Source organism: Anomaloglossus baeobatrachus, chromosome 1 (assembly GCF_048569485.1).
Source record: "Anomaloglossus baeobatrachus isolate aAnoBae1 chromosome 1, aAnoBae1.hap1, whole genome shotgun sequence".
Classification (NCBI taxonomy): Eukaryota; Metazoa; Chordata; class Amphibia; order Anura; family Aromobatidae; genus Anomaloglossus; species Anomaloglossus baeobatrachus.
Genome location: NC_134353.1, coordinates 540,729,925 through 540,752,590, shown reverse-complemented (window position 1 = coordinate 540,752,590; position 22,666 = coordinate 540,729,925). Strand labels below are relative to the sequence as shown.

The following is a 22,666-nucleotide window of genomic DNA, read 5'->3' as shown; positions in this document are numbered from 1 at the left end:
TAAGAGTTTTCAGCAATTTTAGCAGGCATCTGACAGCCTGAGAACATGTGGAAGGAGAGTGTTTTAGTTTTCACTTTGTGTTGGTGCTGGGAGTTGGATTTTGTTGCTGTGGTCCTGTGCCTATGGGGGTGGTGTGACCTAGTGCCATGGGGGCTTTGCCTTGTAGCATGGGTGTTTTGGGGCATCAGATGGCTCGCCATGCTGGTGCACTGCAGGGGTGGTTGGCGTATGGCACTGCACCTACAAGGTCAGGGACTCACTGAGAGGTTCGACATGACGTGGTAGTGAGCTTACTGAAGACTAATCAGAATGTTAAACTAAACACATTATGTTCAGTTTTAGAAATGGTTGCTTTGTAGCCATAAATATTGTATATATGAGTTTTGGATGTGCGGTCCATGTCTATTTCTATAGCTAGGATACTTAAATGTCTGGTAGATAGATTCTGTCCAAGAGGCAAGAGCTAATCTCCAGTTCAACCCCCTCTTCCAGGTAAGAGGAACAGATACGCACAGCCAAAAAATATAAAAACTGTCCCTCCCTCTCAAGAGATACTTACTTCCATTCCTACTTTAAAGAAAGTTAAAAAAGTGTAAGCTAATGTTCAGGGGAAACTTTCAACAAAAAACAAAATGTATTTACCTACAGGAAAGGGTAGCATCCATGTAAAATGAAATGTTTGGCAGCCTACTTGGTGAACAAAGCCAAATCGCTAATAGTCATCAGTGCGGCCCCCTGGGTAGTCTACCGTCAGTGGTCAGTAAACAGTGAGCATACTCTAATCACCTCATGATCCTTGACTTACAGCTGCTCAGTGAGGGAGCAGAGCAGAATGTCAGTGAAGGTGATGAGGAGTGATGACAGTGCTATATAGTGAGTGAGTGCTGACTGCACATTTTCTGTTAGTACAATAAACCTCATTTCAATCCAGAAATATTACTCAGTCCATCAGTTATTAGATATATGAAACTGAAATAGCTGTTGCAAAAACCCAAATTGTTATAAAGAAAAAAGGTTAACATTAATAGGGGTGCCCAAACTTTTTCATATGACTGTAACTCCACCCTTCTCTACCTTTATGAAGCCACAGCTGTCAAACAGGTGGGTGGGATGGGGATAGAGGGAAAACAAGCAGGTGGGAGGATGCCCTTAAATATTTGGCCCTGCCATGATGCATGACAACCTGTACTTTGTTTGAACAGTCATTCTGTGTTGACAAAGTCAATTTAAATGAATACTGTCTGGTAAATACTACTTTAGGTATTGCTGAAGGATCTCGAAATATCACCAGAATCATGAAGTGATACAAAGTCTAATACTTCGCAAAAAAATCATTCATCATATCACTACATCATCCCCCATTTAAATCCATAAAAAGCAGGAAAAAAAAAAATCTGAAAATCATATCAACGAGGACGTTCTAGAAAGACATTTTTCCAGCATGTCAAGGGCAGGACTTACCCAACACTGTGTACGATTCTCCTGTGAACCGATCTCTGCTGCCCCTCCCCACTGATGGCCTAGAAGTGACCGATGTTCTCTTCGGTGATGGTGTTGCACTTCTATAAAAATCAAAACAAATGACGTTTATGAGGAAGTAAAAAGTATATACCTTTTATCACTAGCATATACTAATGAAGTGAAGTCTTCATTACTATTGACTAGTCTACAAATTAAGATTCTATATTATGCTAAACAAAACATCTTAGTCACACATATATACACATACTTGATCCGCACACACCTGTTACAGGCTTGTGTTTGTGGTGAATAATGGATATTTAATAAGAGAAAGAAGTGTTCTTTGTCCCTATTAGCAAGACTAAATATATTACCCCATGATAGGGAATGTGTACAAATAGTGACAGACTGTGAAAGTTTAAGGGAAGGGACAGTGCTGCTGATGTATGTAAAGTGTTGTGGAATTAATGGTGCTATATAAGTCGGTAAAAATATATATATACACACATACATATAAATACACACATATACACACAAATACACACACACACACAAATACATATAAAAATTACTAAGCCCAAGTACATGTGGTGGTGATTCTTTGTTCTAAGTGGTTATGCGTACATATACAATGCTTGTGTCTAAAGCCCGCTTTATACACTACAATAAATCTTACGATGTGTCGGCGGGGTCACGTCGTAAGTGACGCACATTCGGCATCATAAGGTACATTGCAGTGTGTGACAGGTACGTGCGATTGTGAATGAACGGTAAAACGTTCATCACGCACACGTCTTTCATTCCTCATGAATTGACCGTCAGGTTGTTCATCGTACCCGGGGTAGCACACATCGCAGTGTGTGACACCCCGGGAACGATGAACATATCTTACCTGCGTCCTGCGGCTCCCGGCCAGCAATGCGGAAGGAAGGTGGTGGGCGGGATGTTTACGTCCGCCCCTCCGCTTCTATTGGCCGGCTGCCGCGTGACTTCGAACGTCCCTCCCACTCCAGGAAGTGGACGTTCGCCGCCCACACCTGTCCATACGACCTCAATAAGTACGTGTGACGGGGGTTAATCGTTTGTGCGGCACATTCAACAAAATTGAACGTAACGCACATACGATGGGGGCGGTTACGATCGCATACAATATCGTATGCAGAATCGTAACATGTAAAGCAGGCTTTACGCCCAAAGGTTGCTTTATACTCATACAAAGTCTTTCTACTTGTACAAAGTCTAGTAAAAATAGCATGACAGTTATTTTTCAAAATTACACACTTGATAAAAAGTGCAATTATTACTGCTATGACTATTAGATGGGAATACCTGCACTCCTGAGTGTATATAGATGCCATTACACACATTTGATTAAGACAAGAACTTCTGACAGAGCCATTCAGAATAATGGGCCAGATGAAGTCACTTTAGACTTCTCTTGGCCTCCATAGTAAACTATTCTAAAAAGAAAAAAAAACAAAATCGCCAGAACGGAGGACAGCAGTGTCAAAAGGGGTACTTTGCACGTTGCGACATCGCTAATGCAATCTCGTCAGGGTCAAAATCGAAAGTGACGCACATCCGGCGCCGGTAACGATGTCGCAACATGTAAAGCCTAGAAGCACAGATAATCGCAAAAGCGTCGAAAATCGGTGATCTGTGTAGTGTCGGTCATTTCCATAATTTCGCTGCAGCGACAGGTACGATGTTGTTCCTTGTTCCTGTGGCAGCACACATCGCTGTGTATGAAGCCGCAGGAGCGAGGAACATCTCCTTACCTGCGTCCCGCCTGCAATGAAATAGGAAGGTGGACGGGATGTTTACGTCCCGCTCATCTTCGCCCCTCCGCTTCTATTGGACGCCTGCCGTGTGACGTCGCACGACCCGCCCCCTTAGGAAGGAGGCGAGTCGCTGGCCAGAGTGACGTCGCAGGGCAGGTATGTGTGTGTGAAGCTGCCATAGCGATAATGTTCGCTACGGCAGCTATCACAAGATATCGCATGTGTGACGGGGGCGGGGACTATCGTGCTCGGCATCGCTACAATCGGCTAGCGATGTCGCAGCGTGCAAAGTACCCCAAAGTGTTTCCATGTGCCCCATTATACAGAATGGCTTCATCGGGATTCAGTCTAAATCACATTTTTTTTTTTTTTTTTTTTTTAAGTGCTCAGCTTAGAGTACAGGATAACTGTGAACTGAGCCATACTTTCATTGGTATGGGCAACACAGTATACAGCAGCCAAATTTGATGGTTTGTGTGGGGAGAGAAGGGTAGTTTTTTTTTCTCTTATTTGGTTATATAATCTGTTATTATAATTAGATCTTAAATTAACGTTTTGTTTTTTTTAATATTGGGCCCATCTTGCTAGGTGATTAGTATAGAAAATACATCATGCAGGCCCTGCATTCCTTTCTGCTCTGTGCCCAAACACAGTAGCAGTGAGACAGCCATCTAGAATATACCGGTGAGTGAGTAAGTGTGGGAAATTAGGCTATCGGTGCCAGCAGGGACAAGCAGACCCACAATGGAGGAATGGTAATATACACACGTGGCCGGGATGGTGTTAATACAGAATATTTAGTTGTTTAGCAAGGCTTCTTGTTTGAACGTTGTATAGGTCATATTTGCTTATTTATTATATGCCATTTCACTATGGACATATATCTATGTGAAGGTAATAAGGTTACATATATATATGGCCAACTATAGGTGTATTCAAAATAGCAAAAGCTAAATCCCATGGAAAAACAAAATCCAAAAAAAACCTATTTCTGAAGCAGCAGTTTTGATGTTCAGTGCAGTTATTAGTTATCTGTTGTACATTGAAGAACCAGCATTTGTATGGTTTAGATGATTAAAAGCAGTGTTCAAAGTTGGGTGGGGTTAGTGGAACATTTGAAGCTGCTAATGGCGCATACCATGTATTATTTCATAATAACCATACAGAGGCTCAGCTAAATTATTATTTAAAGGGAACATTTCATGTGATTCATGCTGCCCACACAACGGGAAGCATGAATCAGCATCTAGCTTTGCGATTGCAGCTAGGTACATTTGTTTCTAAAATTCTCAGGTGTTGTACAGAAAATATAGTATAAAGAACCGGTTGGTGACCATAGAAGGAAATGAGACTAGTCCGGCGCTGCACCCAGCTGGCTTTACCCCACACTGCTCCACTTGAATTACAGGTCTTGGGAAGACCTGTCGATCACCTGGAGCGCCACTTCAAGAAGCCGGATAGGGGTGGACCTGGACTAGTCTCATCTCTGGCTATGATCCCCAGGCGATTCTTCACACTAGAGCGTTTCAGAGAAAACTATATCTTCCTGCAATCATGCAGCCAAGTGCTGATTCATGCTCCCCATCCAATAAGGTGAGAGGTACCCTTTAAGAAAAATTATTAGAAATTGATTTTGCTTTTGTTTATACACAGGAAGATCTCACATATATTAATGTTATTTATGACATTTTTTTTAGCCACCAGGTGCTCCAGAAGGCAATGGAGTAGAAAAAGGTCAATCATGGGATAAAAAAAGGGCATCTTCTTGACCTAATCGCCATGAAATATCAAAGCGGACAACTTTCAATTTTACATGAACAAATCTACATAATTTTACAGTATTAGTACTAGTATGCTACTAATTATAGTTATAACAGTCTATTACTTTTAGTTGGCGACATTCTTGAAAGAAAGCAATATTCAAAGTGCAGCAAAAGAAAAAATGCAAAAAAAAAAAAAATACGAAAGCATTCAACAAGCCAAATTCAATGGTCACATTCAAAACACAAATAAAAGTTTCAGACAAAGACTAGAACAGAAAGTTTTGGCAGGATTTACTTACCAAATGAAAGGGTAGCATACGAAAGCATGAAAAAGAAATAAAGATACAAGCCAGGCTAAGAACCAAAACATAACACAAACCGGAGTACTTTTGGGGTATATGGAGAGCCCTCTTCGGGGGGAGTCCTACCACCCTGGACTAGAAGGTGAAGGCAGAGACTCCAGAGGAATTCCCTAGTACAGGAAATCATTTATGGGCAATATAATTACATTGTTTCTGTTATTGCTTATAAATGGACATAAAGAATATATATGCCGTAGAACATACAAAGCCAACTAAGTATTTGCCCATAAATGATGAATGCATAGAGGGAAAAAAAAAAAAGTTACATTTCCAGCAACAAAAATCCAGCAGCCTTCCCGAGATAAAAGAAAGCGCTTATATTTTTTCCAATTAGCAAAGTAAGGTGCGAGGCTTATGTACTTATTTACAAGCTTACTTGCAGCTTTTTTTATAAGACCAGTCTTAAAGACTGTAGCTGTCTGCAGCTTTCTGGATTTGGCAAATCGGATAATTTAGACCTATGACACCGAGGTAGCATTCAAGCACTTACCATCATTTCAGGCATCCCCAAAAGATACATACAGTTTACGAGCTTGGTTTACGAGAACAATACGTTCTGGGAGTGTGCTTGTAAACCAAGTTACTCGTCTAGCAAAGCAACATTTCCCATAGGAAATAATGCAAGCTCAGACAATTCGTTCCACAACTTGTTCAATGTCCCATCCTGGTCCCCTAATGTGCCATTCCACACATGCACAAAACACACACAAACACACACAAACACACGCACAAATTATGCTCACCTTACCATCCATTCCATCGGCGGCCTCCCGGTTCTTGTAGTTCGCCGGTACAGGATGTGTATTGGGTAAGCATAGCGACTGATGCAGGAGCTTTCGCTGCCAGAGCGCTGACGTCAAAAGCATAAGCCGCTTGCCTCTGACTGGTCAGCGCGCTTGCCTTTGAGAAGCGGCTGACAGCGGAAGTTCCTCCATCGTCGTGATGGTTGCCGATACACATCCTGTACAGGCGAACTACAAGAATCGGGAGGCCGGCGATGGAATGAAAGGTAAGGTAAGCATAATGTGTGTGTGCGTGTTTGTGCGGACTGCAAGAGCGGGTCAGAGCGCGGTGAAAGTACGGAACCGGAAGTGTGTGCGATGAGTATTTGCTCGTACGGCAAAGCATTGCTTGAAAACTGAGTTACAAATTTACAGCAAACTTTGCTCGTATAGCGAAATACTCGCACACCAAGTTACTCGTAAACCGAGGTTCCACTGTATATTTACTGAACAATAAAAGAATGGGAATTGCCACCTCCCTTAGTCTGGATGCTGCCGCTTAACTTGCTTGTGATCATAGAGATGGGAATCCCACCTATTAGACATTTATTTCTGATATCATAAACACCCTTTAAAGGGATATTTTGGACTTATCCACTAGAGTGCTGCTAGGAGGAGATGAATATAGTAACTGATCGCACATTCACCCTGCCAGACCAGCTAAAGTGTATGACACTGAGAAAGAGCTGTGTACAGTGCTGTAACTTGGCCATCTTTGTATCTTCAGTAACACTTAGAATAGAGAGCCAGGATGGATGCATGGCTAGAAACTGCACTCCGCTGTCTTGCTACAATGAATTTATAGAATAAGGGGGCACCTTTCGCCTATTGGGATCACCATCAGCAAAATTAGGGCAAATTAAAAACAGGAGAAAAAAAAAAAAAAAGAGTTGCTGTATATAGGGATCAACCAATGCGTTTTTGTTCAATTCCAAAAATTATTTTATTGGTACAAAATTTGTGCATACATAGAATCCACACAAGACCGTGAAAGGGTTAAAAATATTTAAAATATGTATAATCAACGAACACCCCAATACATGGTTCCATGTCAGGAACCTGACACCGAAATTCCGAATACCACTATACTAGATGTACCATACAATAATAAATCCAGGGGGGATGCAGAGCATAAATGTCATCCGTTACTGCAATCATATACCCAATTGTACATAAAAGTATTTACCTTACTTAAATCGGTGTCTGTTGTACGCGAATTTCCTTTACATAAGGTTTTTTTTGTCCTGCTGGTGGTCTATAATTATTACATTGTATTTAACAATGGTGGTGTCAGATAGTATGCTATACTTTTATGTACAATTGGGTATATGATTGCAGTAACGGATGACATTTATGTTCCGTATCCCACCTGGATTTATTATTGTATGGTACATCTAGTATAGTGGTATTCGGAATTTCGATGTCAGGTTCCTGACATGGAACCATGTATTGGGGTGTTCGTTGATTATACATATTTTAAATGTTTTTAACCCTTTCACTGTCTTGTGTGGATTCTATGTATGCACAAATTTTGTACCAATAAAATAACTTTTTGAATTGAACAAAAACGCATTGGTTGATCCCTATATAAAGCAACTCTTTTGTCTTGCTACAATGTGCACATAATGGTGAACATAAATGTTGGTCCAACTCCTGGGATTTAGCAAACATTTTCCATTTTTCTAATAGATAGGTAAAAATTTTGAACTTTTATTTATAGTCTTTCAGCTCCTCTTAGTTTTCACAATCTGCTTTTATTGTTACCAAGTACAAACATAAATGAGAACCGGTCATTAAATTCACTACAGCCCGTACGCATGAGAACCTGGCAGCACGATTGATGCTGCAGCATGTCACAGAAAACAGTTTGAAAAGTCAGCCACGAAGCATAGTCAGCTCGTCCTTGCCCTGCTCTAGTTGATTGACAGGTCTTTCCCATGTGTTTACGTAGGGAGACACCTGTCAATCAACTAATGAGAGTATGGGCAGAAGCTAGCTGGTGACCTCATATGTCTAAGCAGGCCTCTCCCTATACACCTATGGCTGAGGTTTCACACCATTTTCCATAAAACATTACAGCATAGCTGAGTAAAACATACTTGTTTCGGGCAGCATGAATCTTATGAAAGGTTCCTTTTAAAAGAGGCAATGCATCAAACAGTGTGTGCTACATAGTGGCTTAAATTATGTCAGAAATGTAGTTCAGTCCAGGAACTGAGTACACTTCCTACACCAGTGCATGGTAGCTGAAAAATGAGGCAAATTTATTAAAAGGCACACACCTCTTAAAGATCACTTGCCCTCTTGGATTGACAGCTGGCTTTGAAGCACATCTGTTTAGAGCAAGCGGTCAAAGTACCGATGCATGACTAATCACTATGTGCATGCACCCCACGACTAAAAGCCGGCAGTTACTGGGAGGAAATATGTTTATTTTTTCCTTGTAGCTGCATTAGTCAGTAAGTAAAGTAAATAGCATTTTCTGAAGCGACAGGTTCCCTTTAATTAAATTTGGCATTTTATAATAAAGTGCACCCCGGATCAAAACTGGGGTACAAAATGCTTGTCTTGACAAATCGGCTTCAGAACAGAGGCTAATTATGTGCTGCAAACCTGTTTGCCGTGCTAAGATCGAGCCTTGTGTAAACTTGCATTCACCTTTCCTATAAAATGAATTTAATGGTTGGAAACAAAAACATTATTGCTCTTAGTAAATCAAAGGGATGCTTTCGGTGATCTCAGGAAAGGCTGGCTAGATTGTCTGCATGGAGAATTAAAAAGAAACTAGTGTTAGAAACAGTTTAATGCTAGAAATTTCCAGGCAAGCCAGAAGATAGGTCCTAGTGCTATTCATATCTACATTGTCTTCACCTGGGATTGTTCTTCAAGGTAACATGGCCACTGTCAGACAACAGAAACAAGCACAATGGTGAGTTATTTCGTTCTCAGAGTACATGAGCAGAACGAAGATATAAATGGAGATGTGTCAGTCTGCATCCCAGAAAAAAAAAAAAAAAGTATATTTATTGGTCTTAAGTTCTAAACCATTTTCCATTGTGAATTCCATTAATTCCAACATTTCCTTTGATTTTAATGTAGTCCGGACATAAAATGCAACATATAATCATGACTACCACTAAGTTCCTCTGAGATTTTTTTTTTTTTTTTAAGTGTATTGTGAAAGTTGTACTAGTAATGTGAATATTCCACTAAGCACCATATACATTATGGTTTAAAGTATGTAAAAACAAAACAAGTGTATACTCACCTACCAGTCCCCCTCTGCTTCTCCATATTGCTGCACAGATCCCATGCAGGTCTCTAACTTTCCTTTTCTGGGAGGAATGTGACCACTGCAGCCAGTTACAAGTCACAGCAGCAACACGTTATTCACCAACCAGTGATTGCCTGCAGCAGTCACATGCTCAGGCTGACTCCATTGAGAGAGGAAGACTAGCTGGGTTCCTGGGCAGCGCTATAAAGCAGCTGTGATAGCTCAGTAAGTTTGAGAATATATTATTTTTAGGCCATGCTGGCCTATTGGTGATCAGCCCCTTTAAACATGTTTTGCTGTCTACAGTCACCACTAGAGGGAGCTTAATGAACAGAATTATAAAACGACATGCAATAAGCTCCTCCTAATGGAGGCTGTAGGAAGAGAGAAATTTAGCAGTTAATTAAATGCCAATGCTTCAAACTTAGAACATTCTGAAACAAATATTAAACTCCAATAACTATTAAAATAAATTAAAAAATGAAGCATAGAGGAAAGCAAATGCCCATCAACCATAAGTAAATGGGGGGGAGCCAGATACCAACAAATGCATGGACTTTGTATACCCCACACCAAATTCTGATTTTACCAATACTACTTCAAGATAGTCAGTCATGAGTACTGATAAGAATATCCAGGCCAAGCTTAGGCCTCTACATCAACACATCCCTTAGTAAAATATAAAGGCCACGTCTCACTAAGCAACATCGCTAGTAACATCGCTGCTGAGGCACGAATTTTGTGACGTAACAGCGATGTTGCTAGCGATGTTGTTGTGTGTGACATCGAGCAACAACCTGGCCCCTGCTGTGAGGTCGCTGGTTGTTGCTGAATGTCCTGGACCATTTTTTAGTTGTTGCTCTCCTGCTGTGAAGCACACATCGCTGTGTGTGACAGCGAGAGAGCATAAACTGAATGTTCAGTGAGCAGGGAGCCGGCTTCTGCGGACGCTGGTAACCAATGTAAATATCGGGTAACCAAGAAGCCCTTACCTTGGTTACCCGATATTTACCTTCGTTACCAGCGTCCGCCGCTCTCACGCTGTCAATGCCGGCTCCCTGCTCCCTGCACACATAGCCAGACTACACAATTAATGTAGTAACTAATTAACCCGATGTGTACTCTGGCTAGGAGTGCAGGGAGCCAGCGCTAAGCGGTGTGCGCTGGTAACCAAGGTAAATATCGGGTTGGTTACCCGATATTTACCTTAGTTACCAAGCGCAGCATGCTTCCACGCGTCGCTGCTGGCTGGGGGCTGGTCGACGCTCCAGCGATCCCTGCCAGGTCAGGTTTCTGGTGGGATCGCTGGAGCGTCGCTTAGTGTGACGGTACCTTAAGAGTGTACGTTACAGGTCAAGATTAGGTCTCTACATCAACACATCCCTAAGTAAAATATAAGGGTGTACGATTTTACTGTAGATATTTTGATATGCAATTTCTGGAATGCTATGCTTGTTCTTGTAATGTCACCTTCACAGGCTTTGATGATATGTACTATAGCATATAATATTACGCAAACTGACATGTCCCCTTCCACAGAATGAATACACAAGGTGAACCATCCAAATCCACTTCTGCTCACCTGCCTTTGTTCTCTTTCCCTTTCACTTTACTTTCTTGACTTTTTCCTGCCATTGGATCCCATTCTACATAGGAGTCTTCAACTTTCAGGTTAAGGTGGGATGATGTGTTGTCCAGCCCAAACGTCAATGCTGGAGTAGAAGAAACACACTGAATATATGGAAAGACTTTTTCTATAGGGTTATTTGGGACATTACAGAAAGAAAAACCATTATCATCATCTATTTACATTAATGGTATGGCTTAAACTTGTTTCCGTCAGGCCCCAGTACTCTTGACAGCACAAAAAGGCTAGTTCACCTATGGTTTAATACTTAGATAAACTGTATATGCTTTGGGCAACATACAAATGTATATACACAAGCACTTTACAAAAGTACTCTTGATGACTACAAGGACACCACTAAAGATATACAAGAAAATGTGTAATTAGTTTACAGTTTTGATCAAAATTGCATAAGCCCATCTACCAACAACACTATGAGCTCATTTCAAATGAGATCCTAGAGTCTGCCATGAGCTAGATCTTAATCAGCTGGGGGAAGAATACGATCCAGCTGTACTTTCAACTATTTAAAAACTAAATAATAAAAATGATTATTTTTTGTTTGCATGGTTTCAAAAAGGTGACATTTTTCATTTGTGTTAAGGCCCAAAATATCATCAGTCAGAAAATGGTTAAACAACTCTGCTCATAAACACTCAGATGATGTATAAAAAAAAAAAAAAAATTAAAAATGGGCAAACAGAAAAGGTCTTGTCTCCAAGGCTGTAGTGCGCTCACCAGCAGTCAGTTCAAGCCACAGCCTGGCTTCTACTAATGTGAAGTGACTCCTTGGCGTGAAAGCTTGAGAACAAGTTGACATGTCTTCAGCCACTTCAGTTCCCTCCCTATCTTGGCCTTATTACCGCAGTTTAGAAATTCCTCAGGGTAAATTAGTTTCTACTACAAAAAATATCTTTAGTCCAAGATTACAGAAGGTCTTGCTCATCTCATCCTACTAATACTACCATTCCTGGAGCTTCATAAAGGAAAATAAAGAATCTTTCAGAGACCCTGAGTGAGGATCTTCTGGATTAGATCTTGAAGGAGCAACCTGTTCAAAAGGATCTATTGAGATATTATAGATGCACATGTGTAGATCACTTTTGTAAAGTCTGATTGGGAGACAGCGCTCAAACGCTTGGTCACACCTTCGAGATTTAATACATGTTGTTGAGAGTCTAACACAACATTGTAATTGTAGGACTGTGGTGCTTTGAATGTTGTGACTTTCACTAAAAGAAATTAGTGGCACAAGAGCTTGAGTGCGGTTCACAGATCACCAACATGATCTACTTAATCGTTTATGACAAATATATATTTTAAACACATTTCTGCTTTCATAAATTCATCTAGGACAGGGGTGGGGAACCTTTTTTCTGTCGGGGGCCATTTGGAAATTTCTACCAACCTTCGGGGGCCGCACAAAATTATCAATGTTTAAATGACCCTGCTATATTGGGTGAAGCAATTAATTAACTGGGGGCATGGGGCTGGGGGCACAGACACCACACGCGGGGCTGGGGGCACAGACACCACACGCGGGGCTGGGGGCACAGACACCACACGCGGGGCTGGGGGCACAGACACCACACGCGGGGCTGGGGGCACAGACACCACACGCGGGGCTGGGGGCACAGACACCACACGCGGGGCTGGGGGCACAGACACCACACGCGGGGCTGGGGGCACAGACATCACTGGGGGGGAGGCACAGACATCACTGGGGGGGAGGCACAGACATCACTGGGGGGGGCTGTACACACGACTGGGGGGGGCTGTACACACGATTGGGGTGGGCTGCACACAGGACGGGGGGGCTGCACACACGATTGGGGGGGGGCTGCACACAGGACGGGGGGGCTGCACACAGGACTGGGGGGGCTGCACACAGGACTGGGGGGGGGCTGCACACAGGACTGGGAGGGGCTGCACACAGGACTGGGAGGGGCTGCACACAGGACTGGGAGGGGCTGCACACAGGACTGGGAGGGGCTGCACACAGGACTGGGAGGGGCTGCACACAGGACTGGGAGGGGCTGCACACAGGACTGGGAGGGGCTGCACACAGGACTGGGAGGGGCTGCACACAGGACTGGGGGGGGCTGCACACAGGACTGGGGGGGCTGCACACAGGACTGGGGGGGCTGCACACAGGACTGGGGGTGCACACAGGACTGGGGGTGCACACAGGACTGGGGGTGCACACAGGACTGGGGGTGCACACAGGACTGGGGGTGCACACAGGACTGGGCGATGGGCTGCACATAGGATTGTGTGGGGGTGCACACAGGACATTGGGGGGCTGCACACAGGACTGGGGGTGGGGTGCACACAGGATTGGGGGGGTGCAAACAGGACTACTGGGTGATGGGCTGCACACAGGACATTGGGGGGCTGCACACAGGACTGGGGGAGGGGTGCACACAGGATATTGGGGGCCACACTGCGCTGAGAGTTTCATGCAACTCTGGGGGAGAGGGTTTACAGAACTGGTGTGGGGAGGCACAAAGCATTGGGCAGGGCACATAGCAGCAGAGGTCGGCGCTGGACTCACAGCAGCATTGCACTCACATCACCGGAGTGCAGGAGCCGGACACACTGTATCAGAAGGAGAAGGCAGGCACTGATCTCCGGAGGGCAGGGGGCATGCACAGAACGAGGGAAGCTATGAGGCTGCTGTGGACCCGCCCACAATTGGCACTGGCCGACGGGAGAACACATTGCAGCACAAACAGCAATGTGTGGATTTAAAGGGCCGGCGGCAGCAAACTGCGGTGACAGCACCAGCACTGCCTCCCCCGGGAATCTGCCCGGGGGCCACATAAAAGGTCATGGCGGGCCGCATGCGGCCCGCGGGCCGGAGGTTCCCCACCCCTGATCTAGGAGCTTATCACAAGATGCAGCATCAAGATTATTGCTTTTTTCCTTGGAAGCGAGAACAAGGAGAGGGGTTCTACGATTCCATACACCCAGGACAATTTCCTATGACCCCTGTCTGGCAGGGACCACTAGTCCTGTTCTTGGGAAGTACTGTTGTTCAAAGAAGAAGAGCTTAGCAGAAAACAGGACTCCTAAAGCACACAGACAATCACACAAGTAGAGGGAGAAAGGTCAGGATTGGACAATACAGCAGCATCTTCTATAGCAGGGGTGGGGAACCTCCGGCCCGCGGGCCGTATGCGGCCCGCGATGACATTTAATGCGGCCCCCGGGCACATTCCAGGCTACCCCAGTGCTCGAGCGGCACTTGCGCTTTTGCCAGCCGCCGGCCCTTTAAAATCCCAGTGCGTTATGGGTAGATGCTAGAATGTACGGGCTATTTACAGATCCTGATTGCAGCCCGTACTAGAATGTACGGGCTCTTTTCGGGACCTGACTACAGCCCATACATTCTAGACTGAACCCGGGACTGTGCTCGCATGCTGAGGGTTTACCTTGAGGGCGGGGTAAACAGCGCGCTGTGCTCCAGTCACAGCAGAAGAGGTGCAGCAGATGCCTTCCTGCTGTACATGCCTCCCGGACCTGTGCTATGTGACTGCTCCTCCTCCCCTTGTACTGTGAGTATGCAACCCATCGCTGCCCCCCCATCCAGGGCTGTGTACCCCCTAGTACTGTGTATAGCCCTAAGTGCTGTGTACCCCCCAGTACTGTGTGTAACCCCTCAGTGCTGTGTAATCTGTGCAGCCTCCTAGTGCTGTCAGTGCTGCCACATCGTGCTCTCTCTGCCGCCTCCTAGTGCTGTCACCTAATGCTCTCCATGCTGCCTTTTAGTGCTGTCACTGTCAGTGTTCTTTGTGCTGCCACCTAGTGCTCTTTGTGCTGCCACCTAGTGCTCTTTGTGCTGCCACCTAGTGCTCTTTGTGCTGCCACCTAGTGCTCTTTGTGCTGCCACCTAGTGCTCTTTGTGCTGCCACCTAGTGCTCTCTGTGCTGCCACCTAGTGCTCTCTGTGCTGCCACCTAGCGCTCCCTGTGCTGCCGCCTAGAGCTCCCTGTGCTGCCACCTAGCGCTCTGTGCTGCCGCCTAGCGCTCTCTGTGCTGCCGCCTAGCGCTCTCTGTGCTGCCGCCTAGCGCTGTCCGTTGTGCCGCCTAGCGCTGTCCGTTGTGCCGCCTAGCGCTGTCCGTTGTGCCGACTAGCGCTGTCCGTTGTGCCGCCTAGCGCTGTCCGTTGTGCCGCCTAGCGCTGTCCGTTGTGCCGCCTAGCGCTGTCCGTTGTGCCGCCTAGCGCTGTCCGTTGTGCCGCCTAGTGCTGTCCGTTGTGCCGCCGCCTAGTGCTGTCTGTGGCTAGTGCTAGTGCTGTCCATGCTTAGCATCTCCTGTGATCTATATGCTCCTCCTGTGATGTATACGCCCCAGCCTGTCCTGGGATGTATATGCCTCAATGTTTCCTGTGATGTATATGCGCCCCAGTGTCTTCTGTGATGTATATGCCCCAGTTTCTCCTGGGATGTGTCTGCCCCCAGCCTCTCCAGACCAAGACAAACCTGGAAAAGCAGTTGTGAGAAACAAAATGATCAATATCACCGAACATCACAGCCGCTCCAGCCACCACATTAGGGGTGAGTTAATTAATTGTTTGACCAAATATAGCCTGGTCGTTTTCAAGTTGATAATTTGGTGCGGCCCCCGAAGGTTGGTAGAAAATTCCAAATGGCCCCCGGCAGTAAAAAGGTTCCCCACCCCTGTTCTATAGGGACGAGAGTAAAGGCACTTAGTAGTTGTCATCTATAGAAATGAAACATCTATTGAATCCACAGGCTGAAAAGAATATACCGGGATATGTTTCAGCTATACTATGCTTCTTCAATAGGGAGTGTAGGTTTTTTGTATAGTGTCATAGCTCTGGCTAGTGATGATGGAAGCCAGGTTAATGGATAGTGAGCCATTTACCGATTCAGGCAGCATTATTAATTACCTTTGGTTTCTAGTGTGACTGGATCGGAGTACTCCCCTGCTACAGCTTTGTTACAAGCACGTATTCTAAAGTTCATAAATTTGGAATCGAACTTCAAACCTGTAGCAAATAGAGTAACGAGAATTAATCCCATAAAATGTTAGTTGAATTTGTGAAAATAGTGGTAATATTGATGCTAGAAAATGGTCATCTTATCAAAGGATTAATGACCCAACTACTATTAACATATGACAGGAACACGATAAAAAAGTCCACCAAGTTTGAAGCAACTCTCTACCCTGGCAATAAAAAATAACCATACATTTCTCGTGTATAATCTCTACCCAGTGCTCTCCATTGGCCTCCTGCTCCCCCTCTCATATCAGAGATACTTTACAGCTGTATAACAACAAAATACCACTCGGGAGTGCAGTGGTAAATCTAATCCATGCCTCCCTAACCTTTCCTATGCTTGGGTTTGGAAAAGCAAAACAGGCATGGTTTAGACTTACCACTTCACTCCCTATACTACAGCGGCAGCAAACTTGAACTCAGGAGGAATTAAAAGCCGATTTGAGAGAAGAAAGCAGCAATAGGTAAAATAGAGCACCTGGTACATCAATGTAAAGTCATTTGTCAGTGCTAAGATGGAGGGTCGCTTTGAGAACCAAGTGTCAAGAAAAAATGTCCAAATGTTTTTGTAAAGTTTAATACAGAAATTAACATACCCTGGACTTATTGGGAATCTGGCAGCACAAACTGAAGGTATAAACAGTGGCAGCACACAGACTTATAGGGAATATAATCCCTCTAAAACTGCACCTGCATTGATCTATTCACTGCTTCCATTCTACAGGAACTGAAGTTTAATGACTGAAATTAGGTGTGTGGAGTGCCCTTGGTGTGACCAAGAGGCTCAGTGCACCATCCTGCATACTGGTTCTGCATGTCCCCTCATCCTTACTTAACAGACAGGCAAGGCAGCGCTGTAAATCACCAGTGAGACGGGGACATGTAGAACTAGTGTGTTGAATGGTGCATGGAGGCTCTTAGCCACACCAAGGGTGCACTGAGCTCCTAATTAGAAGATTTAAATAAACTTCAGTTTCTGTAGAATAGAAGTGGCAAATACATCACTAAAAGGCGTGATTTTCCCTACAAGGCTCTGTGCTTAGTTTATACTCTGTTTTGTGCTGAAAGACTCCATTTAAGGCCCCCTTCACACATACGTGCCTCTGGTACGTGTTTGACAGTTTTCTCACGTACCGGAGACACGTACACACGTAGACCAAGGTATTCCTATGGTTTCGGACACACCTAAGTATTTTGGTACGGACCGTGTGTCCGTCCCGTACTTACGTGTGTCCGTGTGTTCCACACGCAGACATGTCCATTTTCTCTCCATGTGACACACCGACATGTCCGGGTGTCACACGGAACGCAAACGTGTCAGACGTAACACAAACGGACCACACGGATGTGTTCCGTGTGACACGCACCGGAGAAAAGACATGTGTCTGCGTGAAAAAAAGAAGGGAATTTTGTTTACTTACCGTAAATTCCTTTTCTTCTAGCTCCTATTGGGAGACCCAGACAATTGGGTGTATAGCTTCTGCCTCCGGAGGCCACACAAAGTATTACACTTAAAAAAGTGTAACCCCCTCCCCTCTGCCTATACACCCTCCCGTGGATCACGGGCTCCTCAGTTTTGGTGCAAAAGCAGGAAGGAGAAAACTTATAAATTGGTCTAGGGTAAATTCAATCCGAAGGATGTTCGGAGAACTGAAACCATGAACCAAAAGAACAATTCAACATGAACAACATGTGTACACAAAAGAACAACCAGCCCGAAGGGAACAGGGGCGGGTGCTGGGTCTCCCAATAGGAGCTAGAAGAAAAAGAATTTACGGTAAGTAAACAAAATTCCCTTCTTTTTCGCTCCATTGGGAGACCCAGACAATTGGGACGTCCAAAAGCAGTCCCTGGGTGGGTAAAAGAATACCTCAATAAAAAGAGCCGAAACGGCCCCCTCTTACAGGTGGGCCACCGCCGCCTGAAGGACTCGCCTACCTAGACTGGCGTCTGCCGAAGCATAGGTATGCACTTGATAGTGCTTCGTGAAAGTGTGCAGACTAGACCACGTAGCTGCCTGACACACCTGCTGAGCCGTAGCCCGGTGCCGCAATGCCCAGGACGCACCCACGGCTCTGGTAGAATGGGCTTTCAGCCCTGAAGGAAGCGGAAGCCCAGAAGAATGGTAGGCTTCGAGAATCGGTTCCTTGATCCACCGAGCCAAGGTTGACTTGGAAGCCTGCGAACCCTTACGCTGGCCAGCGACAAGGACAAAGAGCGCATCTGAACGGCGCAGGGGCGCCGTGCGAGACACGTAGAGCCGGAGTGCTCTCACTAGATCTAATGGATGCAAATCCTTTTCACATTGGTGAACTGGATGCGGGCAAAATGAAGGTAAGGAGATATCCTGATTGAGATGAAAAGGAGATACCACCTTAGGGAGAAATTCCGGTACAGGACGCAGAACCACCTTATCCTGGTGAAAAACCAGGAAGGGGGCTTTGCATGACAGCGCTGCAAGCTCCGACACTCTTCGGAGTGAGGTAACTGCCACTAGAAATGCCACCTTCTGCGAAAGACGTGATAAAGAGACATCCCGCAGCGGCTCGAAAGGTGGTTTCTGAAGAGCCGTTAGCACCCTGTTAAGATCCCAGGGTTCCAGCGGACGCTTGTAAGGTGGAACTATGTGGCAAACTCCCTGCAGGAACGTGCGGACCTGCGGAAGCCTTGCCAGGCGCTTTTGAAAAAATACTGAGAGCGCCGATACTTGTCCCTTGAGAGAGCCCAGTGACAAACCCTTGTCCATTCCGGATTGAAGGAATGAAAGAAAAATGGGTAAGGCAAAAGGCCAGGGAGAAAAACCATTATCAGAGCACCAGGACAGGAAGATCCGCCAAGACCTGTAATAGATCTTGGCGGACGTTGGTTTCCTGGCCTGTCTCATGGTGGCAATGACATCCTAAGATAACCTGAAGACGCTAGGAGCCAGGACTCAATGGCCACACAGTCAGGTGGAGGGCCGCAGAATTCAGATGGAAAAACGGCCCTTGTGACAGCAAGTCTGGGCGGTCTGGAAGCGCCCACGGCTGACCCACCGTGAGATGCCACAGATCCGGGTACCACGACCACCTCGGCCAATCTGGAGCGACGAGAATGGCGCGACGACAGTCGGATCTGATCTTGCGTAACACTCTGGGCAGCATCGCCAGAGGAGGAAATACATAAGGAAGTCGAAACTGCGACCAATCCTGAACTAACGCGTCCGCCGCCAGAGCTCTGTGATCTTGAGACCGTGCCATGAAGGCCGGGACCTTGTTGTTGTGCCGTGACGCCATGAGATCGACGTCCGGCGTTCCCCAGAGGCGACAGATCTCTCGAAACACGTCTGGGTGAAGAGACCATTCCCCCGCGTCCATGCCCTGACGACTGAGAAAGTCTGCTTCCCAGTTTTCTGCGCCCGGGATGTGAACTGCGGAGATCGTGGAAGCTGTTGCTTCCACCCACTGCAGAATCCGCCTGACTTCCTGGAAGGCATGACGACTGCGCGTGCCGCCCTGGTGGTTGATGTATGCGACGGCAGTGGCGTTGTCCGACTGTATACGGATCTGTCTGCCCTCCAGCCACCGCTGGAAGGCCAATAGGACTAGATACACTGCCCTTATCTCCAAAACATTGATCTGAAGGGAAGACTCTATCGGAGTCCAGGTTCCCTGAGCCCTGTGGTGGAGGAAAACCGCTCCCCACCCTGACAGGCTCGCGTCCGTGGTGACCACAGCCCAGGTCGGGGGCAGGAAGGATTTTCCCTGCGATAGAGAAGTGGGGAGAAGCCACCATTGAAGAGACGTTTTGGCTGCAAGGGAAAGAGAGACGTTCCTGTCGAGGGAAGTCGACCTCCTGTCCCATTTGCGGAGAATGTCCCATTGGAGTGGGCGCAGATGGAACTGCGCGAAGGGCACTGCCTCCATTGCTGCCACCATCTTCCCCAGGAAGTGCATGAGGCGCCTTAAGGGGTGTGACTGACCCCGAAGAAGAGATTGCACCCCTGCCTGCAGAGAAAGCTGTTTGTCCAGCGGTAGCTTGACTACCGCTGACTGTGTATGAAACTCCATCCCGAGGTAAGTCAGTGATTGGGTCGGTGTCAACTTGGATTTTGGGAAGTTGATGATCCACCCGAACTGCTGGAGAGTCGCCAGAGCGACGGTCAGGCTGTGTTGACACGCCACCCGGGAGGGTGCCCTGACTAGGAGATCGTCTAAGTAAGGGATCACCGAGTGGCCCTGAGAGTGTAGAACCGCCACAACGGATGCCATGACTTTGGTGAAAACCCGTGGGGCTGTCGCCAGGCCGAAAGGCAATGCCACGAACTGAAGGTGTTCGTCCCCGATGGCGAAACGCAGGAAGCGTTGATGTTCGGGTGCGATCGGCACATGGAGATAAGCATCCTTGATGTCCATCGATGCTAGGAAGTCTCCTTGTGACATCGAAGCGATGACCGAGCGGAGAGATTCCATCCGAAACCTTCTGGTGCTCACATGCCTGTTGAGCAGTTTGAGGTCCATAACGGGACGGAATGATCCGTCCTTCTTTGGCACCACGAACAAGTTGGAGTAAAAGCCGTGACCATGTTCCTGAGGGGGAACGGGAATCACAACTCCTTCTGTCTTCAGAACGCCCACCGCCTGAAAAAGAGCGTCGGCCCGAGAGGGGGGCGGAGATGTTCTGAAGAAACGAGTCGGAGGACGAGAGTTGAACTCTATCCTGTAAACGTGGGACAGAATTGTCTCTCACCCATCGGTCTTGAACATGTGGCCACCAGGCGTCGCAAAAGCGGGAGAGCCTGCCACCGACCGAGGATGCGGTTCGGGGAAGCCGAAAGTCATGAGGAGGCCGCCTTGGAGGCAGTGCCTCCGGCGGCTTTTTGGGGGCGTGACTTAGACCGCCACGCATATGAGTTCCTCTGGCCTTTCTCTGGCCTGTTGGACGAAGAGGATTGGGACTTGGCTGAGGGCCGAAAGGACCGAAACCTCGGTTGTATTTTCCGTTGCTGAGGTCTCTTCGGTTTGGACTGGGGTAAGGAAGAGTCCTTTCCCTTGGATTCCTTAATAATTTCATCCAATCGTTCGCCAAACAAATCGGTCGCCAGAAAACGGCAAACCGGTTAAGAACTTCTTGGAAGCAGAGTCTGCCTTCCATTCGCGCAGCCACATGGCCCTGCGGACTGCCACAGAATTAGCGGATGCCACCGCTGTACGGCTAGCAGAGTCCAGGATGGCGTTTATGGCGTAGGACGAAAAAGCCGACGCCTGAGAAGTCAAAGACGCAACTTGTGGAGCAGAGGCACGTGTGACCGCATTAATCTCAGACAGACAAGCTGAGATAGCTTGGAGTGCCCACACGGCTGCAAAAGCCGGGGCAAAAGACGCGCCTGTGGCTTCATAGATGGATTTCACCAGGAGCTCTATCTGCCTGTCAGTGGCATCCTTGAGCGATGAGCCATCTGCAACTGATACCACAGATCTAGCCGCCAATCTAGAGACTGGAGGATCCACCTTGGGACATTGAGCCCAACCCTTAACTACGTCAGAGGGGAAGGGGTAACGTGTGTCATTAAGGCGCTTAGTAAAGCGCTTGTCCGGAAATGCTCTGTGCTTCTGGACAGCATCTCTGAAGTTAGAGTGATCGAAAAACTCACTCTGTGTACGTTTGCAGGAGTCCTCCACGTGAGACCTAGGGGCCACCCTGGGAGCGCGCTGCAGCGCGGACCGAGAGGGACCTGGAGGCGACGATCCAACAGGGCCCGGGGCCTGTGTAAGGATCGGTCTGGGCTGCAAGGCTTCTAATAGCCTGGCAGACCATTTTTCCATACACTGAGCCATGGATTGTGAAAGTGACTCAGAGTTTCTCAGCAAAAACTGCAAACTCTGTCCCTGCTGCCTGGACAGTGGAAGCAGGGGGGTCTGCCTGAGCCGAGGGGCCCACTAGTGACCGAGGCTCCGGCTGAGCAAGCGAAACAGGGGTCGAGCATTGCTCACAGTGAGGGTAGGTGGAACCCGCAGGTAACATAGCCCCACAAGAGGTACAGGTTGCAAAAAACCCTGTGCCTTAGCGCCCTTGCTCCTTGTGGACGACATGCTGTTGTCTCCTAGGAGAGTGATCACTGAAGGTATATGGGAAAAGGTAAACAACCCGGCCGAACATACCGAGTTGACCGGCATGGCTTACCGACCGCCCAAAGCGGGGTGTGTGTCCTCCAGATTCCCTGCCTTAGGTCTCCCAGAGCTGCAGAGCTCGTTCCTGAAAAATCCTCCACCGGCAGAATGTGCAGTAAAAATGGCTGCTGGAGCTCTCAGGGGAGGAGGGAGCCGTGGGCGGCGCTATGAAAAGTGCGGGAATCTGGGGCCCCACAGTGATCAGTGAGGGGGGAGGAAACATACGGGATGCTCCAGCCCTCACCACCGACGTCAGGTCGGCCGTCCCGCCCTTACCCCTGACTGGCAGGCCCGGGGGCGGGAGTTATGCTACTAGGCCGCAATGAAGCCGGGGACTAAATTTAAGACCGCGGCCGACAAGCAGGCTTGGTCGGCGCGGAAGTCCCGGTCTTCACAAAACAGCAGCTGCTGCAGCGTCCGGGAAACAAGCGCTCCATGCACC

The 22,666-nt window shown here is 47.0% G+C and overlaps 1 protein-coding gene across 4 annotated transcripts in view; it reads right to left on the bottom strand.

The window, feature by feature from the left end:
* The window catches only part of FSD1L (fibronectin type III and SPRY domain containing 1 like), a 142,054-nt gene that overhangs the window by 25,121 nt on the left and 94,267 nt on the right, over window positions 1–22,666 (bottom strand). Inside the window, exons 8-11 of one of the 4 annotated variants that reach the window (XM_075316617.1) lie at window positions 15,965–16,063; window positions 11,006–11,135; window positions 9,021–9,050; window positions 1,462–1,562 (exon numbers count right to left, since the gene is read on the bottom strand). In XM_075316617.1, coding sequence (XP_075172732.1) covers window positions 1,462–1,562; window positions 9,021–9,050; window positions 11,006–11,135; window positions 15,965–16,063 — 360 coding nt within the window. The remainder of the gene's footprint in view (window positions 1–1,461; window positions 1,563–9,020; window positions 9,051–11,005; window positions 11,136–15,964; window positions 16,064–22,666) is intronic. The other 3 variants (XM_075316624.1, XM_075316632.1, XM_075316637.1) reach the window with 3 other exon arrangements.